General features: G+C 29.7%; 1 protein-coding gene across 1 annotated transcript in view; it reads left to right on the top strand.

Moving 5' to 3' along the window:
• The first annotated feature begins 914 nt into the window (after positions 1 to 914).
• Positions 915 to 16,599, top strand: part of LOC148312971 (uncharacterized) — a 29,613-nt gene continuing 13,928 nt past the window's right edge. The window contains exons 1-3 of the mRNA XM_088271166.1: positions 915 to 1,052; positions 4,829 to 5,448; positions 8,413 to 8,477. Coding sequence (XP_088127292.1) covers positions 5,253 to 5,448; positions 8,413 to 8,477 — 261 coding nt within the window. The 5' untranslated portion in view covers positions 915 to 1,052; positions 4,829 to 5,252. The remainder of the gene's footprint in view (positions 1,053 to 4,828; positions 5,449 to 8,412; positions 8,478 to 16,599) is intronic.

Raw genomic sequence — 16,599 nt, 5'->3', positions numbered from 1 at the left:
TACATTTATATATGTATATATATATATATATATATATATATATATATATATATATATATATATATATACATATATATATATATATAAAAATTCATATATGCCTTCATGTGTCTACCTTCAATAATTCTGCAATTATATAACATTCATTGATGCAATCAGGTATTATTTTTACTAATTCTTTTGTATTTAGCATGTTACGTTTTATTTTAAAGATGATATTTTAAACATTTATACAACTCATTAAGTACCTCACATCTGAAACTCTGAAATCTTTCTCAATTACGTTTGCTTATAGATTTTTATTTTTATTTATTTTAATGTTCTAAAAAAATGGTTTATTTTTATATCAGTTTTCATTTACAATATTTTTCTTCATATTTATGCTGAAATCTTTCTTCATTATGTTTGCTTTATCTTTCGAAGAGCATGCAACAAAATTTAGATTTTATTTTATTTTATTTATTTAGAAATTTAACAGAACATTAACATAAACACATTTACAATAATAAATAACAAACAAAATTTAACAAATGTTAAATAATTTAAAAGTAAACAGTAAAATGATAAAATAGATGTCAAGGTTCTAAAAAAATATATAATCTATTTTTTATGTTATTTGCTTTATTTTACCTCACATTTACACTGAAATCTTGAGATAAAGTTTGCAACATTTTCCATCGAGCTTTAACAAATTTATGATTTTAATGTTTAATAAAAAGCGGTTGTATTTGTCGTGAAAGGTTTCTTTTTGCCATATTTTCAAGCGATTTTCCCGTTCTTTTTCCGGCGCGAAAATCAAACATCGCCAGTTGAGATTCGCCCACTGCGTCTATCCCCCTTTTTGAATTTGGCGCCGGGTCGATAGGCGGCGCGCGCAGCCCGCCCTCGCTCCTTAGGCGGCCCGAGGCGGCCTCAGTCCGCCCGCGACCTCCCGCCCGCGAGCACTGTCCGAGGGCTGCGTCGCTCCGCCGCGGAAAGCGCGGAAATCGCGATCAAAACAGTGCGTAAAATCAAACAACCAAAATCATACATATTTATTGTAACCGCAGACAGTTGGTAGAATTATTTTTTAAATTTTTGTTAAATAATTAAAAAATTAAACAAGGTTATTGGAATAAATTCTACTTTTATTTAAATAGTATGATAATATGTGACGAATTCATCTTATTATTGAGTGTTTGATAATGTCTTAAAATCATACACATAATATTTATTGTAACCACAGATAGTTGGTAGAATTCCTATTTAAATTTTTGGAAATAAATCCAACAAGGCAGGAGTTGAAAACCATAATTCAATATAATTTTTCTGACAAAATCAATTTAAATTGAATGAATTTAAGTATTGTATTGTATTATAATACTAATCACATGTAAGCTATAGTAAAGGTTTAAGGCATGATTTGGTATAATTATTTGCCTTATTTTATTGCCTATGCCTCCTCTTGAGTGGATTTACTCTTTATGTTTAAAGTTACTATAATTTCATGTAATTCATGAGTGAAAATTCTAGGTTAAAACGTTTCATTCATTCTAAGTTAGCAGAAAAGTTACTTAGGTAAATGAGTTTAAATTTTTGAGCAATAAATCCAAAATGTAAGAAAGTTATTGGATTGAAATCTACTTTATTTACAAATACATATATATGATAATATGTGACGCGTTTCGTCTTATAATTGAGTGTTTGATAATGTCTTAATAAGACGCAACGCGTCACATATCATTTTACATATTAACATAAATAAAAGCAGAATGATTATATATTTATTACACAAAAATTTAAAATCGTTCACCTAAGTAACTTCACTGTTAACTTAGAATCAATGAAATGTATAAACTCATGCCTCTAGCGAGATAGCGAGTGTTTTTGTCTAGAATTTTTACTCATAAATTGCATGAAATTATAGTAACTTTAAACATAAAGAGTAAATCCATTCATGAGTAGGGATGGGCAATAAAACTTAAAAAGTTGAAGCCTGAGTGAGGACATGATAAGCATAATTTTCTAAGCATTGTTTGTAAACACCAAGGTAAAACTCTTATTTATTTATAAATCCCATCATTTCGGTAAAAATCTAACAGTTTTAACAAAAAATTCACTTAGTAAACATTATTTTATCTTATAATCTGTTGTGACACGTGTTTCGATGCATTCCGCATCATATTCTAAACACAGTGTGTAAAAACTAGATTTGACGTTTAATTTTTAAAACTCCAATTCAATTTATATATTTAATATGATTAAAATCAAACACTTATTTTAGAGTCTACTAAAATATGTTTTGGTTTTAAAAGCACATAAAAAAATATTTTTTAACAATTGTTTCGCCTTGTTATGGCATTTTCAAACGAATGTATAAGATATTAGTTAAAAAATGCCAACAGGCGATACAATTGTCACAAATTTTATTTTTATGTTTTTTTTTTAATAATACGGTTTTGAACGTGTTGCAATAGATTTTCAGAAATAGTAGTACTTACCAAGTGAATTTTAAATTAAAAACAGTATTTCAGTTTTAATACAGTGAGCTTTCAGAGCTTTTTCGAGGTGCATTGAATAGATTATACACACTTCGGGTGATAGATTATTTAAATACTTCTACCATCTATTCAGATTAAAACAAATATTTTGATATAACACACTTATTTCAATAAAAAAAAATCGTTCAAATAATGACATATGAATATTGTTGACGTCAACATCTCAGTATGTGTGAGTGAGATTCCCGCCAAATACAAATGGAAAATATATGTAGAATTCACTATATGCTCACATTTCATTCAGTAAATCGCGAGATCTAAATATTGTAAATGCTGCAATAGAAGAGCATTTATACAATTAATACTTGAAAATCATATTATCGCGTTGAAAGACTATGCTTAATTAATAAAAATGATTTAAAAAACATCTTCCTAATAACATAGACTTAAATCATTTTCTTCTTCTTGGCTCGTTTATCGTCTTTGTAGACTGTTGGGGAAACCTCTCCTCGTCCTCAGGTTGTAGATAATTCTTCTTGACTTTTCAGTCCCTTTCCTTGGATTAACTTGTTTCCTCTGCGTCACTTTGCTTGCCCCTGAAATCACAAAGACTTAAAAATTAATCAATAAAAATAAATTTTGATAATTAATAAAATATATTCTGTTTTTGGGGAATGATTATAATATTGCGTTGTCATACCACGCATCATAAAAAATTAATAATTACAACATTTAGAGTATGTCCAAATCTTGCATATATGTAAATGAAAAAGTCTCTGTTAAGTAAAAGCTTTCTAAATCCAATTACAGATGCCCTATATGAACTCAATCATGGAACGTCATGAGATTCATTGTATATGTATGACTTCCAAAATTAATGTGGTGTGGTTGTCAATCATGGTTAGAATGATCATTTGACCACCTTATGATAGGGTTTAAGACCTGTAAATACCCACTTTTCCTATATTGTTCTTATTCTATGTCATATACATGAAACCGTGTTAAATATTATTTTTTTATAATGTACGGTTACATTTTAAGGGTGACTTTTTTATTGTTGAATTAGATAACGTCCAAGTGACTCTGAAATCTAGCTACGGATTATGCAAAACCACTTATCATGGTTTAACTTAGGCTCCAGATTTATAAGTTTAATAACCTATTCTTACTTTTGATTGGATTTACTCTTTACGATTAAAATACTATATTTTCACGTGAATGAAAATTCTAGGCAAATCACTCACTATTAAGGGTGAACAAGTTTGTTATTCAATTCCAATGTTTTGATTGGTTTGTTATTTCTGGTAGTAGAGGGTTGGAGAGGGGTGGACTAACTTTTCATTCACATAAAGTTTTTGAGCTTTATGTCTCATTTGAAGCTTTCAGTTGTAACTATTTACTCGTACATGATATTTTTACGGAATTTAACTCAGATTTATATAGATTGTTAACTTGTTTTAAATTTTCAAGTATTTAAAGTTAAATTTATTCTTGACATCTCAACATAGATGAAGAAGAATACGGAAAGCAAAGTATACACAAGGCTTTCGACCCATATATATATGTATATATATATATATATATATATACATATATATACATATATATATATATATATATATATATATATATATATATATATATATATATATATATATATATATATATATATATATATAAATATATATATATATATATATATATATATATATATATACATATATATATATATATATATATAATATATATATATATATATATATATATATATATATATATATATATATATATATATATATATATATATATATATATATATATATATATATATATATATATATATATATATATATCTGTAGAACTTCCAAGAATTTGAGTAATGTGGTTGTCAATCATGGGTAGAATTGGTGAATGTTGCACGTGTGTAAAGTAAGCCCCGTAAATGCCCAGACTTCCATATTTTTCTTCATCTATGTTGAGATATCAAAAAAATAACACAACTGAAAGGGTTTAAAAACTTAATATGAATCATGATCGAACACCTTAATAACAACGAAAGAGTTTAATTTCCTAGAATTTGTGTAGTGTGGTTGTCAATCATGGGTAGAATTGGTAAATTTTACACGTGTGTAAAGTGATTACTTTAACCAGCATATGACAGTCGAAAGCCCCGTAAATGCTTAGACTTTCATATTCTTCTACATCTCGACTGTCCAAACACAAAACACAGTAAGGGACATTTTTTTTGCAGTACGTTTTTTTTGCATTTTTGGACACGTAGATTCTACTTCTAGTCCAAAAATGCAACAAAAAAACAAAAAATGCCCCTTACTGTGTTTTAAGTTTAGACAGCCGATCTATGTTTGAGATGTCATAAAAATAATACAACTGAAAGAGTTTAAAAGCAAAATACGAACCATGATCGAACACTAATGCCAACTGAAAGAGTTTAAAAGCAATAAAAAACTAGTGAAATCGTACCAACTGAAAGAGTTTAAAAGCAAAATACGAATCATGATCGAACATTAACATCAACTGAAAGAGTTTAAAAGCAAAATACGAACCATGATCGAACACTAATGCCAACTGAAAGAGTTTAAAAGCAATAAAAAACTAGTGAAATCGTACCAACTGAAAGAGTTTAAAAGCAAAATACGAATCATGATCGAACATTAACATCAACTGAAAGAGTTTAAAAGCAAAATACGAACCATGATCGAACACTAATGCCAACTGAAAGAGTTTAAAAGCAAGAACAGTGAAATTGTCCCGATGGATTGCTGCAACTACCCGGAGTACAGGGCGGCGCCCTACTACTACTACGACGCGTACCCGCCGGCCGCCTACTGGGCGGGCCCATACCCGCACGCGCTGGGCCCGCCGTGCCCGCAGCCCGTGCCCGCGTACGCGCACCACGTGCAGCCGCCGCGCGACCTGGACTACTCGCGCCACGGCCACGTGCAAACAGGTGGGTGGATAACACGTGCTCTGGGCGGGTGCAGTGGAGGGCGGTTATAAACGCTTGGGTGGGCGGCGTTTCTGCCTGAATTATATGACCACCAATGAATTGTACCAAATTACTATTATTTTAATAATTTTCTTTATTATTTTTGTTTGTTTTATTAGATTTTTATGAAATATAAATTAAAAACCACAACCACTTGTTGTTAATTAAAAAAATACATATACAAATAAATATTACATATATATATATATATATATATATATATATATATATATATATATATATATATTTATATATATATATATATATATATATATATATATATATATATATATATATATATATTATATATATATATATTTATATATATATATATATGTATAAATATATATATATATATATATATATATATATATATATATATATATATATATATATATATATATATATATATATATATATATATATATATATATATATATATATATATATATATATATATATATATATATATATATATATATATATATATATATATATTTATATTTATATATATATATTTATATATAAATATATATATATATATATATATATATATATATATATATATATATATATATATATATATATATATATATATATATATATATATATATATATATTTATATATATATATATATATATATTTATATATATACATATATATATATATATATATATATATATATATATATTTATATTTATATATATATATTTATATATAAATATATATATATATATATATATATATATATATATATATATATATATATATATATATATATATATATAAACATTTATATATATATATATATATATATATATATATATATTTATATTTTTTTTTATATTAAATATATTTAAAAGTTGTGCTTTTTTTTCTTCATATTTGTTTTCCGTTTAACCAGACTGTGTCCGGCTGTCAGCAATATATACAGCCACGCAATGCTGTGATTATATAAAACAATTATTGCAATTATTACAACAAGAATTAAATATTACTTACATTATGCGGCACACGATAATTTAATTTGTTTAGTAGTTAGTTGTCAATCATGGGTAGAACGCAGAATGTAACTCGTGTTTAATGTGATCAGTTAAACCAGCCTAAGATTGGTCATAATCCCTATAAATACCCAGACTTCCATATTTTTCATATTATTTGAGATATCAGACTTCCATATTATTTCATTCTAAGATTCGGCAGTCACTTTGTAGTAAGTTTTACACTTAGTAAATAGTGGCATTTACTTAGTAAAATATAAATTAAAAATTCCATATGCTTCTTCATCTTATTTGAGATGTTAACATAAAATAAAAAATAGTTGCTATATAAATCTCCTGCAAACTAACAACTATAGCTAAATCACTCTCTAATTTACATCGATTGATGTAGCAAATTGAGATGTGATATTATATTTTTTCCTCGCAAATATAAGAGAGATTTCTCGTAATTTTGAGGTAATTTGATAAAACTCTGGATTATTTGAGATTTTACGATCGATTACATTCCTGTCTCAGGGTTTTCTGCTTATCTAGCCGGTAGAGTCTCTCGTCCAAAGAGTCGCGTTCGCGAACAGTACTTGGTTTAGCTAAATATGATAAATCGAATAACAAGAAGTAATTATTAGGGTCATTTAATAAATAAAAAACAAATTTCACAGAATTATATTCAACATTCCAAGTCCCTAATGTAGAAATTATTATGAAAAAACAATTCTTTAACTGTGAAAAGGTGATAAATATTTGAATCTAAAGAAAAGTTTATCTGCAAGATCCCAAAACGATTTTACAATAGCAAAACAAAATGCAATACTAAACAATTCAATGTTATATTAATTTGAGAATCAAATATATCAATAACTTTCCTAAAATTATAATAATAATAGCAATCATTATATTTCCAAAAATAATTAAATGCCTTTTATAATATCCATGTAAATTAAAAAAAAACACACACAAAAAATAATGTTAAAAAAAAATCACATCGTTCATAACTATAAACAAAAAACAATTATTGTTACTCCCTCTCCAAGCACAAGAGCTAAGTCCTTTTTTTGAGAGGCATAGCGTTACTAGTATAAGACATGTTAAAAGTATAAATGTCTACTAAATTAATTAAATTGTATTTTTTGTAACTTTTAAATAGTAAAAATATTTACATACATATATAAATATATATATATATATATATATATATATATATATATATAAATATATATATATATATATATATATATATATATATATATATATATTATATATGTTTATATAAATATATATATATATATATATATATATATATATATATATATATATATATATATATATATATATATATATATATATATATATATATATATATATATATATATATATAAATATATATATATATATATATATATATATATATATATATATATATATATATATATATATATATATATATATATATATATATATATATATATTTATATATTTATATATATATTTATATATATATATATATATATATATATATTTATATATATATATATATATATATATATATATATATATATATATATATATATATATATTATATATATATATATATATATATATATATATTATATATATATATATATATATATATATATATATATATATATATATATTTATATATATATATATATATATATATATATATATATATATATATATATATATATATATATATATATATATATATATGTATATATATATATATATATATATATATATATATATATATATATATATATATATATATATATATATATATATATATATCCATCACCACGTCTTCATTTTTATTGAAATATGTATGAAATCTTTAGCAATTTTGTGTGTACAAAAATTTGGATACACTCAAAAATTATGTTTAATATAAAAATGTTTTATTTTCAGATTATGCATATGATGGTAAAGAACGACTTAGAAGAATGCGAGAGAGAGCTGAAGATGTACACAGGGTAAGATAATATTTTTTTCTTCTGAATCAATCTTAAAACTCCCGTTATTCACCGATAGCTCATGGTTTTTATCACAACGTTGCTCATTTTAAAAAATGTTCATAGAAAGCTTTGAAATGTTTACTGTTCTTGTCGAAGGTAAAAAAAAACATGATTTTTTGTTCACAATGGCAGCGCCATCATATTCTATATACCTAGGCCAAGTTAAGTTTAAACTTTTATTTCCGATATACTGAGTAATTTTTTCAGCTTGTTTTTTAATATATTTTTTTATAAATGTTTTTTTTTTTATAAATATGCATGTCTACAGGTTCCCTGTGCTACGTATTGACACAGTAAAAGCGGCGCGTTGAATGTCTATGACGTATGCGACAGAAAGAGTAAAAACGATTCTCCCACTCTTTTCTCTCACTGCCTGTTGAATTCGTAGAATTGGAAGCGTTTCACTTTTTCGTCCAATCCAATGTAAAAAATGTTTGACATAAAAAAAACTCATAAAACCCCTATGGATTTCCCTAATTAATATTTGATTTTTTTTCTGATTTATTGTAAAATTAATTTGTATAAAAAATTTCTTGAGTACGTGAATATAATCCAGGATTTGGACCTCACATATAAATGTAAAGAGCCTTTGCTTTATAAAACCTTTTCTTCTAGATGTTTAAAAAAATAGTAGCGTGGTTGTTAATCATAGGTAATATTTGCAAATTTTACACGTGTGTAAGGTAATCACTCAACCAGCCCATGACAGGTTATAAGCCCCTTAAATACCCAGACCTTTAAATCCTTCATCTATGTCGAGATGTAAAAAAAAGGAATAGTTTATATTTTTAAAATATCTTATTTATTCTAAAATGATTGAGTCATCATCTGAGTAAATAAACCATTAATAAAAGTAAAAAATTATTTATTAATTTGGCATTTAAAATGTAGAACTCCATTTTAATTTAAATATGAATTGTTAAAATCAAACACAATTTTTTGAGTCTACTAAGTAGTATTTTTTGTTTTAAAAAAACATAAAAAATATTGTTGTGACATTCGTTTAAAATTGCCATAACTAGGTGAAACAATTGTCACAATATTAATTTTTATGTGTTTCTTAACAATAAAATACAACTTAGCAGACTCAAAAATTCTGTGTCTGTTTTAACAATTAGTACAAAAATAATTCTTCAATTATTTTTGTACTAATTGTTAAAACGACATTTCCTCGTTTACACATTGCGTCACGTTAATAGAGATTGACGCAACGAATCGCTACCAATCAATGGATATGTCGGGTTGATAATTTCCTGAAAATTCAGGCGCGATTTTTCCCTGACGTCGCGGCGCCGTTTCTCCCAGTCGCTATGGCAACGGTCGAACAGGCGCCGCTATAACAGACGCCACACCTAACTCCCATTACTGAAAAGGGGTCTTAACCTGATAATTTTACTTTCAGCATTGCTAGAAACACCATCGTTTCCGAATGAATACCATCGTAATTATGCGTACAATCTGTGAGAGGTCTCTAATTTCCCGGCTGTATAAATTTCAGAGTTACGTGAATTTTCAAGCTTTTGATATATTTTATTCAAATTTATTCTATCAACCTTCAGATGATGTATCGAGATTTAAAATGTCTCAATTAAGAGACTGAGAGAAGAAATATTGAATTATTTTGGAAAGTTATGCATATAAAGTTATTTTCAATTCAAGTTTTACTGAGTAAATACCTTTTTTTTGTTAAATCTATTGTGACACGTGTTTTAATATATATTCGGCATCATTTTTGAATACCGTATGTGAAACTAATTCTAAATTTTAATAAAAAAATTATATATTTTACTACAAAGTGACAAGTGCCAATTGATGAAAATAGAAGTATCTTTAAAAATGTGAACTTTATCGGAATCAAGCTCAAGTATATTGAGCTTGATATATTTAACATAACTATATTTATATATATAGGGATGGAAAGATTGATAAAGATATAGAAAGGAGAGTGAATGCTGGGAACAAAGTGAACGGTGCACTGAAATCAGTTATAGCAAATAAAAACCTATCAGCGGAAGCTAAACTGGCAGTGCACAACGGAGTCCTGGTTCCAACTCTAATGTATGGGAAGTGAAACATGGAGTTGGCAAAAGAAGGATGAAAGTAGACTGAATGCAGTCGAAATGCGATCTCTCAGAAGAATGTGTAACAAAACGATGTATGATAGATGTGCGAATAGTGAAATAAGGAAAGAATGCAAAGCTGAGATAAGCATTATCGATAAAATTAAGAAAGGTGTGTTGAGATGGTTTGGACATGTAGAACGAATGAGTGAGGAAAGAACGGTAAAACAAATTTATGAGGCGAATGTTAGCGGGAAAAGAAGCAGAGGAAGACCGAGAAAAACATGGCACGATCAGGTATGCCGAATACTTGAAAGTGGTCAGGTTAGGAGTCGTAACAATCGGCGGGTATGTATGAGGAGATGCATGAACGTGGAAGAGGCGAAGAATGTTTGCAAGGACAGAGTGATGTGGCGCTCTATTCTCTCTGCCTACCCCTGCGGGGAAGCGGCGTGATGGTTAGTTAGTTAGTTTATATTTATATATATATATATATATATATATATATATATATATATATATATATATATATATATATATATATATATATATATATATATATATATATACATACAAAATTGATTATGCATTCTAATACGACATAGCTAAATGATGAATTCTATTCGATATATGTTTAACAAAAAAAACATTTTTTTTTATTGTGCGCGAAGACACGCGTGGATCCTCGCCCAGCCAGTCGCGTACTGAAACGTACTGAATTTGAGAGTACCTCCTTAACATTCGAAGTTATGAACGTTTCCATTTTACTGCAGAGCATGTCCACTTTCCAGGTATTGTAATATTGTAATGCAGGGCTAGCTGGGAGATTTACAGGAAAATCCATATCTCGTTTAGGCAGCTCGGGGTGGGTATCGATCTCAGGGTGGCGCTAGCACAGCCCTGATAGTACCTAGAATCCCCTCAGTCTACCAGTCTACACACATACAGCCTTCGCTGCCTCCCGGCGGTGAGGTCTCGCCTGGGGGCATTTGTGAGGCTTCAAACATCCACGTTTTGTAATAATCGTCGGGGTTTTTCATCCCCATCGATATTGGACGAGGAAAACATAAGAATTTTCATTATATTTTCCACGTAAAAAAATAATGACGTACGAAATATTTTTTGGAATATCAACATAGATGAAGAAGAATATGGATGTCTGGGCATTTACGGGGCTAACAGTCTTGTGTAAAGCGAGGTTCGTTGAGTGAGTCGCGTAATGGACGAACAGAAACTTCGTTATGCGAGGAATCACTGTACTCATGTATAGCAAAAGCTCACCCTTTGTGCAGGTAGTCAATATTGATGAACTTTACGCGTGCGTTTAGCGATGGATATTAAATTATGGATAATATTATTAGCCCTACGGTCTGCTGCACTTTCCAATTTTTGCACTGCTTAATTACGCACTAGCTAACACCAACTGCTATTTCGTTATTGATTTAGGAGAATAATTTTACCAAAAAAATGCATTGGTCCTAGAGCGATGCTGTCTTTTTCATATATTCAAAGTTTTCAGCACTATGTATGGTAAATTGTCGAAAATAAACTGTACCAATTGTTACTGATTTTTTACAATATTTACACCAAATAACGATCAATGATATTTGAAATGCAACTTCTTAAGCGGTGATTCGAAAATCGATAATTTCAAGGATGCGTAACGTTTCGTTACACGAGAGAGAAGAAAGAGAAAGAAAGCTATACGTTCCAACGCCATAGGAGTGGGTAAAAGAGAATAAATAAAAGGAATAATTGAACATTTTATTAAAATTAAACACTTGAACAAACCACTTTATCGAGTTTTATTTTTATTTACGACTAGTTTCGAAAACGACAGTTGTTTTCATCTTCTGGTACAAATTAAAACCAATTAATAAATTTATTAACCAACTGTTTTAATTTGTACCAGAAGATGAAAACAGCTGTCGTTTTCGAAACTAGTAAATAAAAATTAAACTCGATAAAGTGGTTTATTCGAGTGTTTAATTTTAATAAAATAATCATGTCATTCCAGAAAGTTAATGCCGAATCAATAAATAAAATAATTGAAAATATTAGGAAAAGTTCTTTAAGGTGGTATGGACATGCGGAGCAAATGGATAGCGAGAAGAAAATATATGTGGCAAATGTGAGTGGGAAAGCAGAACGACGACGGCCGAAAAAGATTTGGCACGATCAGATCCAAGGTGTGAAAAATCTGCGTAATCGGAGGGCATGTAAGACTAAATGTTTGGATGTGAAGAAGGCAAGGAGTGGATGTCAGGACAGAGAAATGTGTGGCGTTCCATCATTTCTGCCTATCCATGCGGGGAATGGCAGTAATAGTAGTAGTAGTAGTAGTAGTAGTGCAACGATCAACGTTGTATTTGTCAACAAAATCTTATCGGATGATTTGACGACCGCGTCTTCGTCGGTTGAAGCGACCAGGGCAACATCCCGCAAAGAGTGTGTATCAAGCCATGCCGATTACAGAGTGCGCGAGTGTAATCAATACACAAGTAGGTTGCGGTGGAACAGTCCTCCAGAGATAATACGTCATTCCACAGGCACTTGACTGCTACTGGGACGCGATATGGGAGGGTAGATACGTGGGGCGTTATGCAGCGCGACGGGTTTGGAGGTGATTGTGATGAAACTGATAATATCGGCTCTGAGGGCTGAAAAAGGTCGTTCAGATATACCCAACTCCTTTACCCAATAATTAAGTGCTTTTTTATTGTACGCATTGTTTGAACAATGACTCCATATATATTTATTGCGTATTTACAACATTTTGAGTGTGTCCAAATACTTGTTCACAAAATCTGGATTATCACCAATTACATGAGTTATTTTCATATAAAAAAATATTTTCATATTATTTTATACAAAAAACAATTTCACATTATTTAAAAAAAATATATTTTCATTTTTAAAAAAAATAATAAAAAAATATATATATATTATTGCGTATTACTCAAAGTTGACTACACGAGGTATTTATTTTATTTTTTGTTTGTGTTTTTTTTTTAAATTCTTCTTCTTCTTCTTCTCGGTGTAAGTCTTGTGGCCTGTTTTTAAGAGGGATTAGCCTCCTGCTTTGTTGATTCCCAGCTGTCGAGTACCTAGGGGTAGGCCGTACAGTGCGATGTGGGGGGGAGTCTTGATGGTTCTATTTACCTCATATACTATTGTCTCCTTCGTTGCCTTCCCCACCAAACGACACCTTGGTCTTGCATATTTCCCTTATCCTGGTGTTCCTTATTCTGTCTAGTAGGCTCTTGCCAGCTATGCTTATTAGAGTCTTCATTTCTGACACTCTAAGCGCGTTTTTTTGGGCCAACGGTGTCCGCTCTGCTTTCGATCCCATACGTCATGATGGGTCGCAGACAAGTATGTAAAATTTGATTTTGTTGATTTTTTATATTGTTTAAAATAAAGGTTTAAGTAATTTATTTTTTACTCCTAACCCTCACATTTATAAATATATTTATGGAGGTTAACATACATACATTCTTCTTCTTCTTCTTCCTTCCATGTTCGCTCCCTAGGTGGAGCATATGGCCAACACGAGACGTCTCCAAGTCACTCTGTCACGCGCCATCTCCTTGGCTTCCTCCCAGGTCAGGCCGGCGTCTCGAAGTTCCACTGAGTATAGTCGGTGAATGGTCGTCAGCGGCCTTCCGGGGCGTCGGAATCCTCGGGGTTGGAAGAAGAGACATGAGGGGTTGATGCTTTCAGGTGGCATTCTAAGGACATGTCCCAACCATGTCCACATTCTCCTCTTTAGGACTTCCAGTATGAGGGGCTGTTGAGTTCTTCTCCTCACATCGTCATTCCTGACGAAGTCATACCATTTTATACCCTGTATTCGCCTAAGGCACCTATTTTCAAAACTTGCTAGTTTTTTGCTTTGAGCTTTGGTGAGGTGCCACGACTCACATCCGTACAGCAACACTGTTGGGTTGCAGGCGTTAAAGAGACGACACTTGGTTTTAAAAAAAAACCAAAACATACATACCCACCGACTCCTGACCAGACCACTTTGAAGTATATGACATACTTGATTATGGACATTGATTATGAGCATTATCGAAAAAAATAAGAAAGGTGTGTTGAGATGGTTTGGACATGTAGAACGAATGAGTGAGGAAAGAACGGTAAAACAAATTTATGAGGCAAATGTTAGTGGGAAAAGAAGCAGAGGAAGACCGAGAAAAACATGGCACGATCAGGTATGCCAAATACTTGAAAGTGGTCAGGTTAGGAGTCGTAACAATCGGCGGGTATGTATGAGGAGATGCATGAACGTGGAAGAGGCGAAGAATGCTTGCAAGGACAGAGTGGTGTGGCGCTCTATTCTCTCTGCCTACCCCTGCGGGGAAGCGGCGTGATGGTTAGTTAGTTAGTTTTTATTATGGACAGCTGAGGTACCACGCGTTGTGCAAGAAATATTTATCACTAAGCGCAAAATCCGAGACTACAATACATAGATGCAATTTTTTCTCTTTATCTCGATAATATCGAATCACGGACGTATGTATCATATTTCGGTTATCACAAACCATTAGTATCAGTATTACCAATTGAAGCACCAATCAATGACAGTGTAAACATTGAATAAACATAATACTTTTATTTACAATTTTTCGAGTGTTTCCAAATACTTGTTTCAAATCTAGGTAACCTACACTAAGGAGTTATTTTTACAAGTTTTTCATGTTGTAAAAGTAATCACTTAACCAACCTATGAGCCCTGTAAATACCCAGATATTCATATTCTTCTTCATCTTTGTTGATATATCAAAATGAAAATTTTACTACTAAGTGGGATATAATTCAGATTTTTGAACAAGTATTTAGAAACACTCAAAATGTTTTGAAAAAAACATCCGGTCGTATTATAAGCTGCATTTAAAAAAATCATGTTTTAAGCGTTTTCCAGTATGTAAAAATAATCCGAGGCTCTAAATAGAGAACGCTCTTAAATTGAATCTCTTTTCTTTTCCATCTCTTTCTTATTTTCATCACCAAAAATAAACATCACCCTTTTAATTATTTTTTAAAAGTGTCGGGGTTGATAATGTTATTTAGCTCAGGATGTCTTTTCGTGTGGTTTCTTTAATATAACTTAACTTAATTTAATAATTTAACTACACAAAAATAAATGCAAGGCGTTAATTTTAAATTCTTTTGAAATTTTAATTACCACATCGAACAGCCAAATAATATTTTACGAAATAAAATATTTACTTAATGGATTCTTCAAATTACCAAGGTAGTTATTAGTGACGAGGTATGGATAAAAATAGAAGCAGAGGAAAACCGAGGAAAATTAGCATGATCAAGTAATTTAGGTACTTAAAAGCGGTCAGGTCGGGAGATGGAATAGTCGGCGGGTTGTGTAGAAGACATTTATAATAAAAAATTTGGATAATTTATATAGCGCCATTTTCGTAAAATACTACCTCAAGGGCGCTTTATGCATGGATGTGGAAGAGGAGAATTTTCGTAAAGTCAGCGTAGTGAGGCTTTCAATTCTCTCTGCATATCACTGCGGTTACTACGTTAGATTGTTTTTTTTTTGGATTTTTATTTTTATTATTTTTTTGTTATTTGTTCGGGAATTGTACAGCTTTAAATATGAAAAAATTATATAATAAACAATAGTTACATTAACAATAATAAACATTACATTACATTTATAAAAATAGTTACATTAATAAAAATAAATCCAATTAAAGAAAACTATTTTTTTTACCAAATTAGTTAAAATACTTATTACTTGAACTATTTTCTGAAATGTTTTGAATATTGAAATAGTCATAAATTAAACCCCGAAGAGGGCAACAGGTTGTTGCCGAAACTAGTTGGTTAATAAAAATGTGAGTGGATCAAAACACAAAGTATTTTTATTTCTCGAAATAATATATTTTCTGAAAATCTATTTTTTCTGTCGCATAAAAAGGATTGTTAACTTTGTGGTATGGTAATAAAACACTCCATATCATTCATCGTTTACTTCGCGTAAAATACCA

The sequence above is a fragment of the Brachycentrus maculatus genome, unplaced genomic scaffold (genome assembly GCF_059751285.1).
Source record: "Brachycentrus maculatus isolate JH-2025_06_01 unplaced genomic scaffold, ASM5975128v1 h1tg000028l, whole genome shotgun sequence".
NCBI classification, from domain to species: Eukaryota; Metazoa; Arthropoda; class Insecta; order Trichoptera; family Brachycentridae; genus Brachycentrus; species Brachycentrus maculatus.
Note: the sequence above shows the minus strand (reverse complement) of the source record. Positions and strands in the feature narration are given on the sequence as shown.